Source organism: Panthera leo, chromosome C2 (assembly GCF_018350215.1).
Source record: "Panthera leo isolate Ple1 chromosome C2, P.leo_Ple1_pat1.1, whole genome shotgun sequence".
Lineage (NCBI taxonomy): Eukaryota > Metazoa > Chordata > Mammalia > Carnivora > Felidae > Panthera > Panthera leo.
Genome location: NC_056687.1, coordinates 127924655 through 127941975, shown reverse-complemented (window position 1 = coordinate 127941975; position 17321 = coordinate 127924655). Strand labels below are relative to the sequence as shown.

Below are 17321 nucleotides of genomic sequence, written 5' to 3'. Positions count from 1 at the left end.
AAATCATGCAAGCTACAACCTGGGCATTTACAGCTGAAACCCTGAGGCACCACCCCAAGGCCAAAGCAAGAGCCCTGAGAGTCCCTCCATGACCAGCTGGACTTCCTCTTCAGTGGCCCTGCCCACTGCATGGCAGTTACCAGTGTAGACCGCTACTCTGACCCCCGGGGACACCCTGTGCTAGCTCTCCTGGGGGCCTTTGTGTGAATTAGAGAAAGGTGCTCCTTCTTCATGACCCTTTTCCTTCACTTGTGGCAGATGGGTATAATAAACACACAGTGCATGCTATCCAGGACGTTCATGGTGGCCCCTCAAATGTAGCTCCTTTGAGTATCATGCAAGGTACCCGCTGAGTCTGCACTTCCCTCATATGAAGCAATTCTGTACTGTGGGTGTGGATCAGGCCCAGTGGTCCCTGGTGGCCAGGGCCAGGGTCCTTCTGCGGACCAGGCCTGCAGGCTCAGGGGCCTTCCAAAAGAGGGCCACGCAGCCTCTCCAGGTAACCAGCAGGGGGAATGGTTCTGCATTCATCACAGGAACGGGAAATTTTCCCTCTAAAAATATATGTTTGATTAGCAATTCGAATATTGGGGGCACCTGCGTGGCTCAGCTGGTTAAGCGCGGAGTCTTGGTTTCGGCTCAGGTCATGATCTCGGGGTTTGTGAGTTTGAGCCCAGCATCAGGCTCTGTGCTGACAGTGGGGAGCCTGCTTGGGATTTTTTTCTCTCTCCCTCTCTCTCTCTGCCCCTGCCCTGCTCATGTTCTCTCTCTCTCTCTAAAAAAAAAAAAAAAACAACAAAAAACAAAAAACAACAACAACAAAAAAACCCCAAAAAACCCCACATCAGAATATTGGATGAAATATTATGTATCTAAATATTACTTGTCATTTGTTGAGAAAGTCTGTGAAGCCGACCTGGGGAGCCTGTGCGTTTCCACCTCCCACCCTGCCAAGGTGCTGCTTCGCCTGCACATGACAACCGCTGCTCCCATGTCTGCTTGAGCTTTCCTCCTCTGCAGGGGGTAGGCCTGCCCTTCTGCCTGCGTCCTCACAGAAGCGGGTCCAGGCCTCCCAGGCTGTCTAAGAAATGCCACACGAGCAGAGCAGCGAAGCCCTCTGGGAAGGGTTTCAGGAGCACTTGGGGAATGGGGGCAGGGAGCAAGAGGGACTGGATCCTGATGTCAGGTTTTCCTGCTGGTAAAAGCCAAAACCCACTCCTGGAGCAAAAGGGTGACCCTGGGGTAGGAGGCACAGGAGGCAGCTGCGGGTGGAGGAGGAGTGGAGGAGCCCCCAGGAGGAGAGAAAGTGCTTCTGGAGAGCCCCCTGCCTCCTTAGCTGAGGGGGAGAAGGGGGGGTGCCTCTCTGGGGTGGGGGGATCTGAACATGTTTAAGGTCTTAGAAAAAATGCGCAGCACAGAGGGGGTGGGGGGGAAACCAAGGCCAGAGTGTGGGATGGAGGTGCGCATTGGCGGGGGGAGGGGGTGCTTTCCTAGAGGGTGGTGTTCCATCTATTCAGAGAGAGTGCGAAACGTGAGGGAAGACACGCCCCAGACGATGTTAATTGATAAATGTCTATAAAACTCTGCCGTCAGCGCAAGGCCTGAGCGTGCGCGTGTGCACGTGTGGGTGCGTGTGCGTGCGTGTGTAGGGGGAGAAGCGGAGGAGGCGGCAGAGCGAGCTGCGGCTGTCTTTACCTGGTCTCCTAGTAATGCGATTAGGGGTGATTGTAATTTTCTATTTCAAACTTCTCTATATCTACTAAATTTTCAGTAATGATTATGTGTTACTTTTAGAATTGGAAAAAATCCATAAATACTACTTGAAATTACATTCTTCAGTGAGTTATTTTCCTTTCTTGCCCAGAAATGTCCGTGCGCGCTCACTTGCAGGAAGGAGCATGTGGAGGGATACGTGGAGCCCTGGGAATAGTCCTGCGGAGGGGTAAGTTGACTGAGGCGGGCTGTACACTCTGGACAAGCCACCCACTGGGGCCCCGTCTCGCCCCAGAGCCCCCTGCAGTCCAGGAGGGAAGCTGAGCACTGAGCGTCCACACGGCCCCCAGGTGTTACAGGGCAACGGCCCAGGTGCCGCTGCGGGCAGTGTGGCCCACTGGAATTCAGCCTGAATGCCCTCCCGGGAGAAGCGTGTCCCAGGCAGTGGACCTGCGGGTACCCTCCCACTGAGGGGTGGAGATAGGATTTGAGAACCAAGTGGGGGAGGAGGAGTGGGCTCAGTCCCAAGCCTGCGAAGGGCGGAAGGAGGCAGAACTGGGTGGCAGGATGGGTGGGCTCTGGGCTGAGCCAGGGGATCAGGGCTCCATCTCAGCTGTACAGTCGCCTCCAGTGTGACCTTGCCAGGCCCATCACGGGCAAAAAGAAAGGTTGGCATGAACTGATCTCTAGGGGCTAATTCTCCTGTGACAGGCTGAACAGAAACTGGGAAGGCCATGGGGAATGCCTGGGGCAGAACAAAGAGGAAAAAATAAACTCAGCTGTAGGCTTATGCCATGCTTGACTATGATAGGAGGATATTTTGTTACCTGGCAGCAATATGCAAGATGAATTGGACAAAGAAGTCATAAGGCATTACTGTTAATAATCCATAATTCTCATGCAAAATAGTGGAACTAGTCATTCCAGCTGCTGGGTGCTAGTCAGGATGACCCACGGCCATTTCATGTTACCAGAAGATCACTGGCTGTGTACACTATGTGAAAAGCACTGTACCAGGCACTAGGGAATAATATCATATCTCATAGCATGATAAATACTATAGCATAATAAAATATTGTAAAAGTAAAGTTCACTGGCTGCCCGAGATGCACTCATAGTTGTAAGGGGAGCAGATATGTGCACCATCACTAAAATGCCAGCGATGAACACAGCCCTTTTAGGGGACCAAAGGAAGAGGAATTCGCTAGAAAGATCTAGAAGAGCATTGAAGAAGGGACAGAAATGTTTCCACCTCCTACTGAGATCTGACCAGCCATCTTAGAGACCAAAATAGCATCCCACGACATCTACCTAATAACCTCAGGCTGCAGAATCTTGGGTTTTCCTTTTGACCGTTAAAAAAAATTTTTTTTAATGTTTATTTATTTCTGAGACAGAGACAGAGCATGAGTGGGGGAGGGGCAGAGAGAGAGGGAGACACAGAATCCGAAGCGGGCTCCAGGCTCTGAGCTGACAGCACAGAGCCCAACGCGGGGCTCAAACTCACAAACCGTGAGATCATGACCTGAGCCGAAGTCGGTCGCTCAACCGAGCCACCCAGGCGCCCCTTGACCGTTTTTAAAACACCAACACTAGTGGTATCAATTGAGGATGTGGTAGAACCAGCCTGTGACTGTTATTTTATACAGACATGGTCAGGGTCCTGCCATGAAAACCATAAATGCTGTGTTAGCCACACCACTGCCAGGCCCCCAGCAGGGTGGCCGCACTGTCTGGGGTGGGCAATGTGCCCTGTGGGCATCAGGCTCTGACCATAGCAGACTCCCCGAACTCTGATCACCTCTCTAGGGTGTGTGAATCATGTGGAAAATAAGAAAGGGAGGGAGGAAGGGATGTTGCCAAGGGAGAGGTAATGAAGCATACTTTCTTTCTTGTATCTTGATGAAAATATCATGATTTTTAATGTTAATTTTTTATTGGAAATGTAGTTTCACTAACCTTAAGCCTAATGGTCACTTCAAGTGGACAAGCATATGCGAATTAGAAGTTTTAGGCCCTTGTTGTCCCTGAAACATTGGTCCTCAAGAAAGTTAATATTGATGCAATCAAGGTAGTTTAGAATCTACCAAAAACAGTTTGTGATTTCTCTCCTGCAGCAGGACAATCATAACCATGGCTTATGTTTCACAGTTTATATAGTTGATTTCTTGTAAATTCAACAGTGTCTCTATTTCTACAATACGGTCCCCTTTGCCTTTTCTGGCACCAGCCTTTATGGTGAGGTCAGTAACTATAACCATAGTAATAAGTCTCATGCTGAGACCCTGCGAAGGGCCTTGTGGGGTGTGATCTCAGGGGCCTCCTCTCTGACAGGTGAGGAGTCAGCAGAACAGAGAAGGAAGCTGACTTGCCTGGGGACACACAGCCAACTAGTGGCCAGAGCCGCACCAGGACTCAGTTGTCCTGCTGCACATAGTTCCGGAGGCTTTGTATTGTACTAGCCGTTTTGATTGCCAAGGTTTGTTTTAATTTATAAATGTATGGTTGGGGCACTGAGCAAAATTAAAGGATGGTTTGTTCTGGTGATGTCATCCATGTCTGCGAATGCTATCCTTTGGCGTATCTATAAGGCTGAGGGAATTCAGATGTCCCTTTCAGAGGCTTTTTATGACAAAGTCAGATCTGGGGATAACTTAACATTATGCAGGGTATCTGCCTCTTCTAGGAGGCTAAGATGGTCCATCCCCAGCCTTTCAGGGCCTTTGGAACCAAGTGTTGTGCTGGGATCGTCTGGGACATTGTGCTGAGCAGAAGTGTGCCTCTGCTCTTGTTCTCAGGGAACAGCTGAAGGATGGATGCAAAACAGGCTGACATCTGATTGGTGACAATCAGTCTCCACAATATCAAAGCCTCAAATTGTAATAGGCTCCTTGCTTTACCAAAAGTCTCTGGAAAATCTGCTATAGCTGGTGGCGCTAGAGCCATGATAACAAGGGGAGGGGCTGTACTGGAGGCTGACTTGGTGACAGGAATCTGGGGAATTGAGCTTGGCCCCTGCAAGGAAGTTAAGCAGAATTCATGAAGGCTGTGGGGAATTGAGGCAGAAGAAAGGACATTAATGCTGGATGATGGGAAATCAGAAAGAAACCAGACCAGCAGTTACAAGCGATAGCACTAACAAAAAAACCCCAAAAAACAACTCCCATCAGTTACTCAGGAAAGACGATGAGGAAGTGAAGGATGTTGCAAAAATATCTGAGTTCCCCACCAAATTACTTTATTAAATCAGTCTTTAATGAGGCTGTTGCAGGGAGGCAGAATGGACTGGCAGAAGTAATGATGGCTGCGTGGGTACTACTCTTGCTAAGAGGCCACCCTGACAACTGAGCCGGGATAAATCAGCAAGTGTGGATTACATGTCTTCTGTTATTAAGGACTCCGCTAATGAATTTACCAAACCTTCGGCAATTATTTGGAAGGTCGGGGAATTAGGAAAGTGATGCATGGCCGAGGTTACTGATCTTTAAAGCAAAAGTTAAAGGGATCCAGGGAACCGTGAGCTACGATTAAACGTCTGAGCAATGTGCAGAGTTTTCCACATGCTAACTGCCAGGCTGGAACTTAGCTTTAAATGCTGTAAAATGTTGGGATGTTTTAATGAGCAGCTGCAGGCCAGAATAGGGCCATTGTTAAGCATCCAGACCAGGCCAAAAAGCTGACAGGTTCACTCAAGGCAAGTGTCAATTTTCTGAGTCTATGTGTGTCTGTAAGAAAGTTCCACAGAGCAACAACACTCCCATACTCAAGAAAGACAGGCAAGGTTGAAAAAACAACCCGTATGTCAGGTGAGCAAACTCTAAAATGCGTGTTCTCATCTAGCCCTACAGAACTGCCAATAGGCAATACAGTCCCCATGTACAGATGAGAAAATTGAGGCTCTGAGAGGTTCAGTGCCTTTCCAAAAAACACAGAACTAACAAGTGGTAAATCAAGAACTGGAAATTAAGGACTGGTAAACTGAGGACTGCAAAAGTCTTTCTGGCTTTAAATCTGGCACCCTTTCTGTACCATGCTGGAAAGCTTGTGGTGGATAAAGAAGGATATACTATATGACTTAAAAGTCCTGAGTGCTTTCAAGTTGGCAAACTAAGATGAAAATTACACTCTGAAAGATGCCAGGCACAAATAGAGCTGAAAACAGTCTAAGGGCTATTCCATTATTTAAAAAGAGAATAAGACCCATTTCATACAACTGCACTCGGAATATCTTGTCATTTCCTGTCATTGAGGACCTACGGTGTGAAGGATTCTGAGTGGGTGTTCATAGGGGAAGCAGAAATAGAGAGCAGCTAAAGACACATAAAAGATGTATTAGACCTATAAGACATATAAGAAAAGATGAGCACAGGGAACACATCTGTGCTAGAACAAAGTCTGGAAAGGAATGTGGCAATGTGAAGTGTTCTCTCTAAATGGTCAGAGTAACTGAATTTTCTTCTTTTTTCTTTGCATTTTAAAAGTCATCTATCATTAACAAGTATTTTTTTTTTTAATTTGGAAAAATTACTAAATAGAAGCATAACGCAAGACGGGAGCTTGTGTATAAGGTGTGCTGATGACATCAAGGGAGGGAAAAGGAGGGGGCCATCCTGGAAGGAGCATGAGAGACGGGAGCAGAGCAAGCTTGAGGACACAGAAGTGCAGGCAGTGTCACAGGTGCAGGGCTGGAAGGGTGCCGGAGGTCAGATTTTAGAGGACTTTACAGGACAGCATGAGTCGGTAGTCCTGTTCGGAAAGTCAGGGCCTAGGGAGTCTGGGCAGAGGGTCAGTGAGGGTCCCGGTTCCTGGAGGGGCCCGCTGGCATGTTAGGGTGTCCGGGTCTGGAGTGGGGGCAAAAATGTGAGGGGTGGGAAGGACCGGTCCGGTGGACTGGATGGGCTGCAGAGGGGTTGCATCCTCTGCACCGGGACCTGCCCTGGCTGCCTCTGGGACTGTGGTCTCAGGGGCAGGGCTTGGAGGTGGGGGGAGTGAAGAGTGGGGAACAGGCAGGAGGCCTGGAGCCACACGGGGGCAGGCACATGTCTATGCCTGGTGGTGATGTTGCAGGGTGGGAACCCGACAGCTGGGTGCTAGGCCGGGAATGGGCTGTGTGTGCAGCGAGGACAGAATACAAATGCCCACCTGTGGACTCTTAAGTGTCTGTTGCTGCGCTTGGTTTGATGATGAATTGCCACCTGAGTCCTGGTGGGCTGATATCTGGGTGCCCGAGGGGCCCCTCTCCGCAGAGGCCTGTGGAGACGGTGGGCAGAGCCTGTCCATCTCCCTGGGGAGGAGGCCAGGGCTGACTGATTGTGTCCTGTGGAACACCGAAGACCTTGGAGACTGGGCACAGGAGGCTGTGGGGTCGGCGGGGCTCCCCCAGCCTGGAGCCTGTCTCGAGGTCACCTAGAAGCAGCAACGGTATCTCCAAACACAAGTGGTTTCCTTACCAGCTACTCGCCTGCTGTCACCCACCTGGGCAGCGTGACCAGGTGCGTGTTCCCAGAGCAATGAAAGTGGAGCCCAAAGGCTCCAGGAGAAAAGCTGCTTCCTAGTTATTCAGCTTCTCCAACTGACAGATCTTTTCAGGTAGGAGCTCTTTTGTTTTCCCTAAGAGAGGGCCCCTGTGCCAGCCCTGAGGACAGCTTTCACAGTCCCCTTGGCGTCAGCAGCCATTGTCCTCCTGTTCCCGGACCTGCCATTCTTCTAACCTTCAGCTGCACAGAGATCGGAGAAGGTGGGAAAAGGGCCTTTTATAACCAAATTATCTCAGTGCATTCATCTGCCATTATGTTAATGCATCGTGAAGCCCGGCAGATGGTACAAAGTCAATTATGCTGGTGTTAAAAAGGGAGAAATTGACCTTTTCAGGACTCACTTGGATTCCAGAGCAGAGTTTGCAAACTCAGGTTTCAGGCCTGGCATGTGGGTGAAGGTGCTTGGTGCTTCGGAAGGGGAGAAGGGATGGGTCAGGGTGGTCAGCCCAGGGCTCCCTGCCTTTTGCTGGACCCCTCTCGTACCTGCACATCTTCTCAAAGAGTCCAGCGTAGCCGTCACAGTTGGTCTTCTGGGTCCGCAGGATGTCGGTGGGCTTGAAGGCCTGGCGGTCCTTCTCCTGGGCAGCCTCAATGTCGTACTCTGGAGGGCAGAGGAGGCTGTGAGAAACAGGTCCTGGGAGGCAACCAAGGTTGGTGCAGAGGAGAAGGGGGCGGGGAGTCCATGGCTTGCGGCCCCACCCTCACCCTCGGCTGTGCTTTCGGCACCATTTGGGTGGGCCTCTCTCAGGTCGGGGAGAAACTGCTGTGGGCTGAAGGGAACCCAAGTCCAGCCAGGGCCAACTCTCAGAAACATCACTGTGGCGAGAAATGTGCAGTGGCGAGAGGAAGAACAAGGCATTGGCAGAAGAGGCTGCTGACTGGTTCCTTTGGCCTCCAAGGAGAGGCTGGGAGGGAAGGAGACCAAGATAGCACTAGAGGTGGGGGCTCTGCCCTCCCTTCCCACCCCCACCATGCAGGTCTGCAAGCAGTTTATCCCTGTTGCAGCCACCCCCCCCCCCCCCCCAGGGCCTCACACTGACCCACAGGGGGCCCTCCGAGCTACTGCCAAACAGCTTGTCATTCACTAACAGCCTAAGGCCAGCAGTGAGGCCCTGAGGCAGGAATCATTGTGGCCACTAAGGGCACAAAGGGAACATATGTAAGGGTGGCAGGCAGTAAATGAAGTCCTACCTAATGTTCTGTTTCTGATTTTGCCCTCTCAAGACCCAGGCTGAACTGAGCTGCTGGGCTTGGGGTGGGAGGAAATGGCCTCTCAGGCCCTATGGTCAAGATATCCTACCTGTGTAAAGTGAGTTCATGCTGTAAGCTGTATCCCTCACTGCTGCTCTGGGAGGACAAAGGAAAGGCCCAATGGCAGCAGATCAGGAGAGCCCCGCTTGTTATGTCACAAGGAAAACACTGGAAGTCCACCCCACCACCTGGCTCTTCCATCGACTGCAAGGGGCTGCATCCAGCATCCCCCTAGCAACCACCTGTGAGGCTTGGCTTGAGCTGGTCAGACCCCCACGGCTGTCCTGTGCAGAGCTGGGGACAGCTGCACAGGCCCAGGTGCCCTGAGCTTGCCTGGAGGTGGGGTGAGGACTGGTGGCTGAGGTCACCTGTGTGAGATCAGTGAGCAGGGGGAGGAGAGCCTACTTTTCCTGGCACTGGTACTTGAAGAAACCTTTGGTGTGGCAATAACTTCTCCAACAGCTATGAATCTGCCCCATCCTTCTTGGAGATGACCTTCTGTCCTGGGTTCTCAGGTCTGTGGAGCAGGTGTACCGGGAAGCCAGGACTGAGGGAATACTGCCGCTGAGTGAAGGGGCCTTAGCTCTGGTCACGGGCTGTGGGCAGATGACCACGTGGGACACCCCCCCCCCAACTAAACAACACTTCATGGAGACCGTTAGCACATGTTGAGTTTTACCCTCCTTCATTAGTCTTTGGTGGTTCAACCTAGCCATCTGGGAACCCTTCTCCTCCACCGTCCATCTCTTTCCCTACACACTGCTGGTCAAGGGAATCCCAGAGAGGTTCCCTTGCAAACAGGGTCCTTCAGGAAGTGGTGTCAAAGGAGTCCTAGAGCCAGTGGCACCACAGGTGGGCCTACCTATGTGGTGGCAGATCCAGATCCAGATCACGCGGACCCTCTCCAGGTCACTGTGGGCCTCCTGGAGTAGGTCGCTCACCAGCTCGTCCAGGCCACTCTTGACTGTCACCTGGGGAGTGGGAGGGGCATGCTATGTCATATGTCAGACCCTGGATGAGGGCTGTGAGAGCCCAGTGCCCTGACACCTTCAGCTGGTGTTGCTTTTCTTCCAGGCAGAGGAGGAGGAAAGGGCCGGAAGCACAAAGGCTAGGCTGAGGGCAACCCTTGGTAGGGGGCTGGACATATCAGGTAGGGCTGACCAGCTGAGTCACTGGCCCTACAGCTACATATCTTTTCACTGCAGACCCTGAGGCCAGCCAGGTGGGCAGACATCTGGGCAGCTGTAGCAGCCCCTACTCATGATCTATACCACCCAAAGCAATCTGCAGACTTAACACAATCCCTATAAAATTCCAAAGGTCTTTTTTGCAGAAATGGAAAAGCCCATCCTCAAATTCATATGGAATTGCAAGGGACCCAGAATAGTCAAAACAATTTTGAAAAAAAAAAAAAAAAAACAAAGTTGGAGGACTCATATTCCTGGATTTCAAAATTTACTACAAAACTACAATAATCAAAATAGTGTGATACTGACATAAGGATCATATAGGCCAATGGCATAGAATTGAGAGTCTAGAAATTAATTCATACACCTATGGCTAACTGACTTTTCTGACAAGGATGCCAAGTCCATTCAGTGGGGAAAGAATAGTCTCCTTAACAAATGGTGCTTGACAACTGGATATCCACATGCAAAAGGATGAAGTTGGCTCCCTACTTCATACCGTATATAAAAATTAACTCAAAAAAGATCAATGACTTAAAAGAAATTAAATGATAAAACTCTTAGAAGTAAACACAGGAGACGGGCGCCTGGGTGGTTCAGTCGGTTGAGCATCCGACTTTGGCTCGGGTCATGATCTCATGGTTTGTGAGTTCGAGCCCCATGTCAGGCCCTGTGCTGACAGCTCAGAGCCTGGAGCCTGCTTTGGATTCTGTGCCTCCCTCTCTCTCTGCCCCTCCCTTGCACATGCTCTGTCTCTCTCTGTCTCAAAAATAAATAAAACATTAAAAAAAATTAAAAAAAGTAAACACAGGAGTAAATCATCATGACTTTGGATTTGGCAACAGATTCTTAGGTATGATACCAAAGACACAAGGTAAAAAAGAAAAAATAGATTAATTGGGTTTCATAACAATAAAAATCTTGTGGGCATCAAAGGACATTATTAAGACAGTGAAAAGACAACTGACAGAATGGGAGGAAGTATTCACAAATCATGTATCTGATAAGGGTGTAGAATCCAGAATATGTAAGAGAACTTCCACAACTCGACAACAAAAAGACAACCTAATTTTAAAATGGGTAGACTGGAATACACACTTCTCCAAAGATACGTAAACGGCCGATGAAAAGCTGCTCCACATCATTAGCCACCAGGGCAATGCAGATCACAACCACAGGACACCACAGCCACTAGGATGGCTGTTGTCATCAAAAAGATCTCCGAGATGTGGAGAAATCAGAATCCTTGTGCATGGCTCATGGGAATGTACAACAGTGCAGCTGCTGTGGAGGACGGTTTGGGGGGGTTCCTCAATAAGCTAAACAGAATTAATCATACAATCCAGTAATTCTACTCCGAGGTATACACCCCAAAGAACTGGAGACAGATACTCAAACAGATACTTGTTCAAACTCCGTTCATGACCGCATTATTCACAACAGACAAAAGGTAGAAACAATCCAAGTGTCCATCACAGATGAATGGGTAAACAAATGTGGCATATATCTGTACCATGAAATATTATTCATCCATCAAAAGCAGTGAAGTTCTGACACCTGCTACAGTGTGGACGGGCCTTGAAAACAGGACATGTACGTATGATTCCACTTAAATGGAATCGAGAGTGCAAAAGTTCATAGAGACAGTAAGTGCTTTAGAAGTTACGAGGGAGAATGGGGAGGGATTGCTTCACGGGTACAGAGTTTTTGTTTGGGTGATTCGGGAACAGATGGTGGTGATAGTTGTACAATACTGTGAATGCAATCAATGCTGCTGAGTTGTACACTTAAAAATGATTAAAAGGGCAAATTTTATTATATTACCACAATTGAAAAAAAAAAAAAAAAGAACAAATTAGGTCAAGGTTTAGAGTTGTGGGAAAGGCAGCCCTGACTATGTACAGTCTTTATAGAGAAGCTGGGGCAACCCAGTGCTTAATTCTACAATAGCTGCCCACACCTCTGCCAGCCCCCATCTTAAGCTCTCTGAGCGCCTGGATCCTTTTCGCCACTCACATCCGAACCCCAGGATCCACTGTCTGACGACAAGGAGACCTCTGGATCCCTCTTCTGCCTCCCACCTGCCCAGCTGCTGCCCACCTCCTTTTGTTCAATGTCCAGCTCCAACTCCACAGTCCTGGTCTCTGTTGCTCTCCCCGGGCCAAGGACAGCACTGGACACATTGCAGGGCCTGCACACGAGCCTGGCTGATTCCTGACTTAAAACCCTGTGGCTTCTGGTCCTTTGGTCTCCTCTACCTGGGCCCGGCTGGCTCTGGACACTCACTGCTCTGTGGCTGAGTCTCTGGCCTCAGCTGCGCTCCTGGCACTGCTCTCCAAGCAGGACCGGCAGCCTGTCCCATCCCTCCGGGTGGCCATTACCACACAGCCCACCCTCCTCAGACTCTGGCACTGCACCCCCTTCTCTCCTCAGAGACAGCCTGGCCTCAGACTCGACAAGGCCCCCCCTGCTCAGCCATGCCTCCTGTCTTTGCGGGGCTTGCTCTTCCTCAGGCAGTGCCCCTGCTCACCTGTGTCCTCACCTTCTCCCTTCCAGTCCTGGCTGCCCTATCCCCTCCTGTCTGTACCCCTCCCTATATCTCTTTCTCAGGACTGCCTACACCTAGCCTTCCCCTCTTTGCCAGGCTCCTGTGGGGTCTTCACCCCCCCAAACCTCCGCTTTGCTCCTTGGCCTGCCAACTGAGCCTGCCAGAACATTGATCTTTCTTGATCTTGCCTCGGCCTCAGGTGGCTCCGGGCCCTTTGGACCTCCTGCCCTGTCCTCCCCAAGATGACAGCCTGTGGCTTCAGCTCTTAGCTAAATCTGATGGTTCCTGAATCAGTGTTTCTGGCCCAGACCTCTCCAGGCTGGATACAGCTCCACGCTTGGACACCCAGCCACCTCCACTGGCTGTCCCACAGATACTGGAGCCCACTGCCCCTAAACGATCTCATCATCCCCTGAGACTGCTTCTTGTAGTGAGGAGCTGGCTGTCCCATTCTCCCTCCGTCATCCAGTCTGCAGCCTGTGAGCCCCCTGCCTTCTCCCTCCCTCACACACATCCACTGCCTTGCACACACTGGGATAGAGTCCTCCCTCTGTCCCCAGCTCAGTGTTGACCTTTCTGCTCCTCTCTGTTCTCAGTGTTCCCACTTAATCCAGGTCACGCCTGCTCCTGCTGGGACAGCTGATGGCTCCCCACTGATGGCCCTGCCTCTAACCTGACTCTGGATCCATGCCCCTATCCATCTACTCATTGGTTAGCAAACAAGGTTCCTGAGTACCTGCTATGTGCCAGCCACAGGGGGGTCTTTTTAGGCTGTAGATGATCTCCCTGCTTACTGGCCTATGATGGCTTACTTCTGACATCAGCAATGGGTCCAGCTCCTTGGCCATTCCAATCAGGCAGCACCTGGCTCCCGGGACTCTAGTTGTCTCTAGTGCTTCTGCTTTTGTAGCTGCCCCTCCCCAACCCCACCCCAGAAGAGCCTAGACCCAGACGTGTGAGAGCTTGGCAGCCTGTGTGCTCCAGGGGTGAGCAAGGCTGTGGTTGCAGTGGGTGCTGGCCAGCTGCACCCATGGCCCTCCCTCATCCTCTTGCCACCTTTCTTCATGGGGCCGGGTGTGGCCTGGCTCAGCAGCAGCAATGCCCAAATGGGCAATGGCAGGCGGTCAGCATAGGGCCGGCCAGAGGGGCCTGGCAATGGGGTGCCTGCGGGGTGTGCGGCCTGGGGTGGGAGCATCAGGACAGTGGGTGGCATTGGGGGGAATAGAATGGTCTTCCATCCTGAGCAGGGGCCTGGTGACTTGGCCTTCTTCTCTCCATCCATGTGATGTGAGAAGGCACTCTGGGCCATCTATCCAAGGGACTCTGGATGCATTTAGGAGGGGCCTGAGCAGAGACTTCATTACTCTGACTCGGGAAACTCCGACCCACCTTATGCAGAGAGGCTTGCTCTCTTACCTGTGAGGCATACGTGTCCAGTTTCTCAAACTCCTGCAGGTCCAGGGGCATGGATTTCAGGCTGGACCGATCCCAGGGGTAAACTGGAAACATAGGGAAGCTCAGTTAGCCACTGAGGCCTGCTGGTGAGTGCTGCTCGGCCCAGGCCTCTCTGTCGTTTTGAAGTGCTGTGATTGCCTGACCTTCAGCATGATTCCCAGAACCTGGAAAACTGCTCCCAAGAGCTATATCTCCTAGAGGAGTTCCTTGGTCAAATTGGTTTGTGAACTATGGCAACTTCTCTAGTTCGTCTGGAGAGTCACGGGGAACATGAGCCTATTTGCAGACCCTGGGAAGTCAGCAGTAAAGAGACTGGTTTCACCTCAATGAACTCAGCAGTGCCCAGGCAGATTAATGATGGAGTCCCCTTCTCCCCACCGTTTAGTTTTCTGCAGATTTCTGCTAACTTTTCCAGGAATGAGTGCTCTGTGGGAAGTGTCCAGGCAATGCGGCCAGCCCCTGACAGGCTCAAGAAAGGAGGGTCTGTACTCTAGTTATGACGCCCAGAGTGAAGGGCACTCTGGGTATGGGAGGAGGGTGTGCCAGAGCCAGGCTCTGTAGGCTTCTGTAGGGTGAGGCGTGTTTGGCACTCAGACAGGCTTCCTCCCTTGCCCACAGTCAGCCATAGACTGGAGCACCCCAAGAAAGCCAAGTGTGTTGTAGCAACAGGTGCCCCAGGTATTGCGGGGAGGGGGGGCTCTGAGGGAGGCTGGGCCCCAGAATCACTCCTTTGTGCCAGCCTTTCTTATAGGAAGCCGGGCACACCAGTCGTCAGACTAGCCACGGATGGGCAGCAAATCCCTGTCTCAGCCCAAAGGAGAGCCTGGCCTACGGCAAGGTCCTCCCATTATTCAAGGCTGACCAAGTCAGGCAAGCTGGGTGGGAGGCCAGGGGTTAGGTGAGGAGGGTGGGGCCAAAGGGGCACTGATCCCCTAACTCAGTGATAACCCCACTCTCCTGTGGGGGTGCTGGTGGGGCCCCAGGGCACGGCAGCCAGCCTGGGAAGAGCAGAGTGACATGGGGAAGCAGCCGATGGGGGCTGCATGAAGCCTAGGTTCTAGTGGGGGCCTGACCTTCACGACTTCCACCGTGCTAGGGGTTGCTGGACTCAGCCGCCAGGCATGAGGTGCACATCTATGGGGCAGCTGGGAGAGTGAACGAGACGGTGGATCACGCTGTAAGGTCAGTGCCGCTTTGCTCCCTGGGAGGGTGTAGGGTGGGGGTCCTCTGTGGGCAAATACAAGGGTAGAGGTGTGAAGCGTCTGTGCCCGGTGTGGGGGCTGCAGCTGCGTTTGCCCAGACATCCCTCGAGGTCTGTGAGAGACCCAGGCCTTGGTGCTACAGACCCAAGAGATGTGGCGAGAGAGTGAGAGTAGGGAGGGGGCGGCCCACCAGCTCCGGCCCGAGCTCCTGCGAGATCCTCTCTGGGCCAGCATTGGCTGAGACACAGTGGCAGCTGGTTAGGGAGCTGACCAATTTCCAGCCACAGAGGAGATCCCAGCCTCTAGTCAGCGGTCAGGCGCAGGCCATGTGGGTCCATCCTCATTTCCCCACCACTCCAACATCCCTTCCTTTTGAGAACGAGGCCTTCTTTCTTTGCAGCCCAACTGGGTCTGGCACATTCCCCAAGGCCACTTTGTTCTGCTTTCTTGCTTCTTGAGGACACTCTGCAGCAGCCCCTAGAGGGGTTTGGTCCCTTTGACCCTAGGCCTCTGACTGGGTCCTCACCACATCCCGTGCTATGACACATCCAGGACCTGAGGACTGTTCCTCTCTGAAGAGGAGGCAGACCGTGTGGGGGGCAGGCAGGCTATGTAAACCCTACCCCAAGGCTGTGGTGTCACCACCAACCTAGTATTTTCTTTCTTCATTTTTCTACTTCTTTTATAAGGACCAAGATATTTCCTGGACCCTCCATAATCCTTGTGTCCTGTACAGTCTTACACTGGGGCTCCCTGAAAGCCCAGCACCACTGTGGGTCACTCCTCTGGTGCTGGCGCTGGGATCTCTTGTCTCTCATCACTTAGATCCCTGTCAGCCCCTGTCCTGTGTGGTCTGAGCGCAGCCCTTGTCCAGCCAGCCTCTCAGAAGGGGGTGGGGACCCGCAGCAGGTCCTCAGTGCCTTTTCCCTCTGCGGAATCTGGCTCTTGCCATTCTCTGACAAGGGCTAGCAGGGTGACCTAAGTGGATATGAAGTGAACTTACATTTAACAAATTTCTGCTTGGTATAACTGCAGAGTTATACCAAATGAGGTCTCCCCCGCCCCCATTGAGAAGAAGGATGACATTTCTAAAATGGGACTGAAAACCCTATTACTAGTTTTACCCTTTCTTGGTTCCATTTTACAATATCTCAACATTAAAAATACCCACAATGATTTATGCCTCATTACATTTACCTTCTGAAGAGATTATATAAGATCTAAATATGATTTTGCATAAATACATTTAAAATACCAGTGGCATTAACTAAATTATTCTAACTTTAAAGCAAAACAATGGGAAGAAGTGCCAAGCTCTCCCAAACCTTAGATGCCATCTGGTCTGTGGAGAAGAAAACTGAGGCCCCAGGAAGGTGAGGGAGGGACAAAAATAGGACTCAAAGCCAGGCCATCGATCACCCCATTCAGGGTTCTACCCTCTGTCCCATTCTACTTATTCATATGCCTCCTACCTTACACAGGTTTGGCATTCCATTTAAAGTTAACACAGTTCTGAATTCTGTGTTAATTCTGTTTAATATGTTTTCTGTAATGGGCTGCCTTGTTATTGGGGTTTATGCTTTAGCTTTGGGCTCATATGGTGTGTGAGCTTTTCATTACTCTGCCTATGTCCATGGCAGACCTTGCTAATCAATCATGATACTCCTCCCCACCCTGAGCCCAGAGGTAGCCCCAGACTCTCATAGGACCCAGAGAGCCATTTCCAATTGTCTGGAGACTGGCCCATGGGGCTAAACCAGTTCACCATCTCACAGAACGGCCCTGGAGAAGGACCTGCAACTTACCATGGGCATCTTTTGCTCCAGGCTGCCGGGGTCTTGTGTTTCCATTTTTATCACCTTGCAAACCTGCAATATCCCAAAGGTCAGAAGTTGAGACACCTGAGAAGTCAAAATGCAAGCACAGACGATTCTTTTTGTGGTGGTCCTGGCTTCTGACCCCTCCTCTTCTATGTCTGTGCCCCGCCTTCTTGCTCCCATATTCACCCACCATCTATTACTGCTGGAATTGTCCTGGACTTCCTGCTGAGGTGGAGGAAGGACTGACAACCAGGGAGGGAATGACAAGAAAGAGAACTGCAGTCTGTAAGCAAAGGCAGAATTTACCCCGACATCAAAACTTTGTGTTCCTCAGTGGGTCCACCTACAGCCTAGAGCTCTTGCCTTCCTCTGGATTCCCCTGCCATCTTGGAACACAGCTGGAGATGCCAACAGCACCAGTGAATTCATTGCCACATAAGAACTGACCATGGGAAGAAATGAATGTGGGCGAGGGAAAGGCAGTTTCTTTCTTTTTTTTTTTTTTCCCCAATATATGAAATTTATTGTCAAATTGGTTTCCATACAACACCCAGTGCTCATCCCAAAAGGTGCCCTCTCGATACCCATCACCCACCCTCCCCTCCCTC

At 51.2% G+C, this 17321-nt stretch overlaps 1 protein-coding gene across 1 annotated transcript in view; it reads right to left on the bottom strand.

Annotated features, from left to right (window-relative positions):
• The window catches only part of KY (kyphoscoliosis peptidase), a 44149-nt gene that overhangs the window by 7350 nt on the left and 19478 nt on the right, over positions 1–17321 (bottom strand). Inside the window, exons 5-8 of the mRNA XM_042903057.1 lie at positions 16699–16761; positions 13653–13735; positions 9364–9472; positions 7734–7851 (exon numbers count right to left, since the gene is read on the bottom strand). Of these exons, the coding sequence (XP_042758991.1) occupies positions 7734–7851; positions 9364–9472; positions 13653–13735; positions 16699–16761 (373 nt within the window). The remainder of the gene's footprint in view (positions 1–7733; positions 7852–9363; positions 9473–13652; positions 13736–16698; positions 16762–17321) is intronic.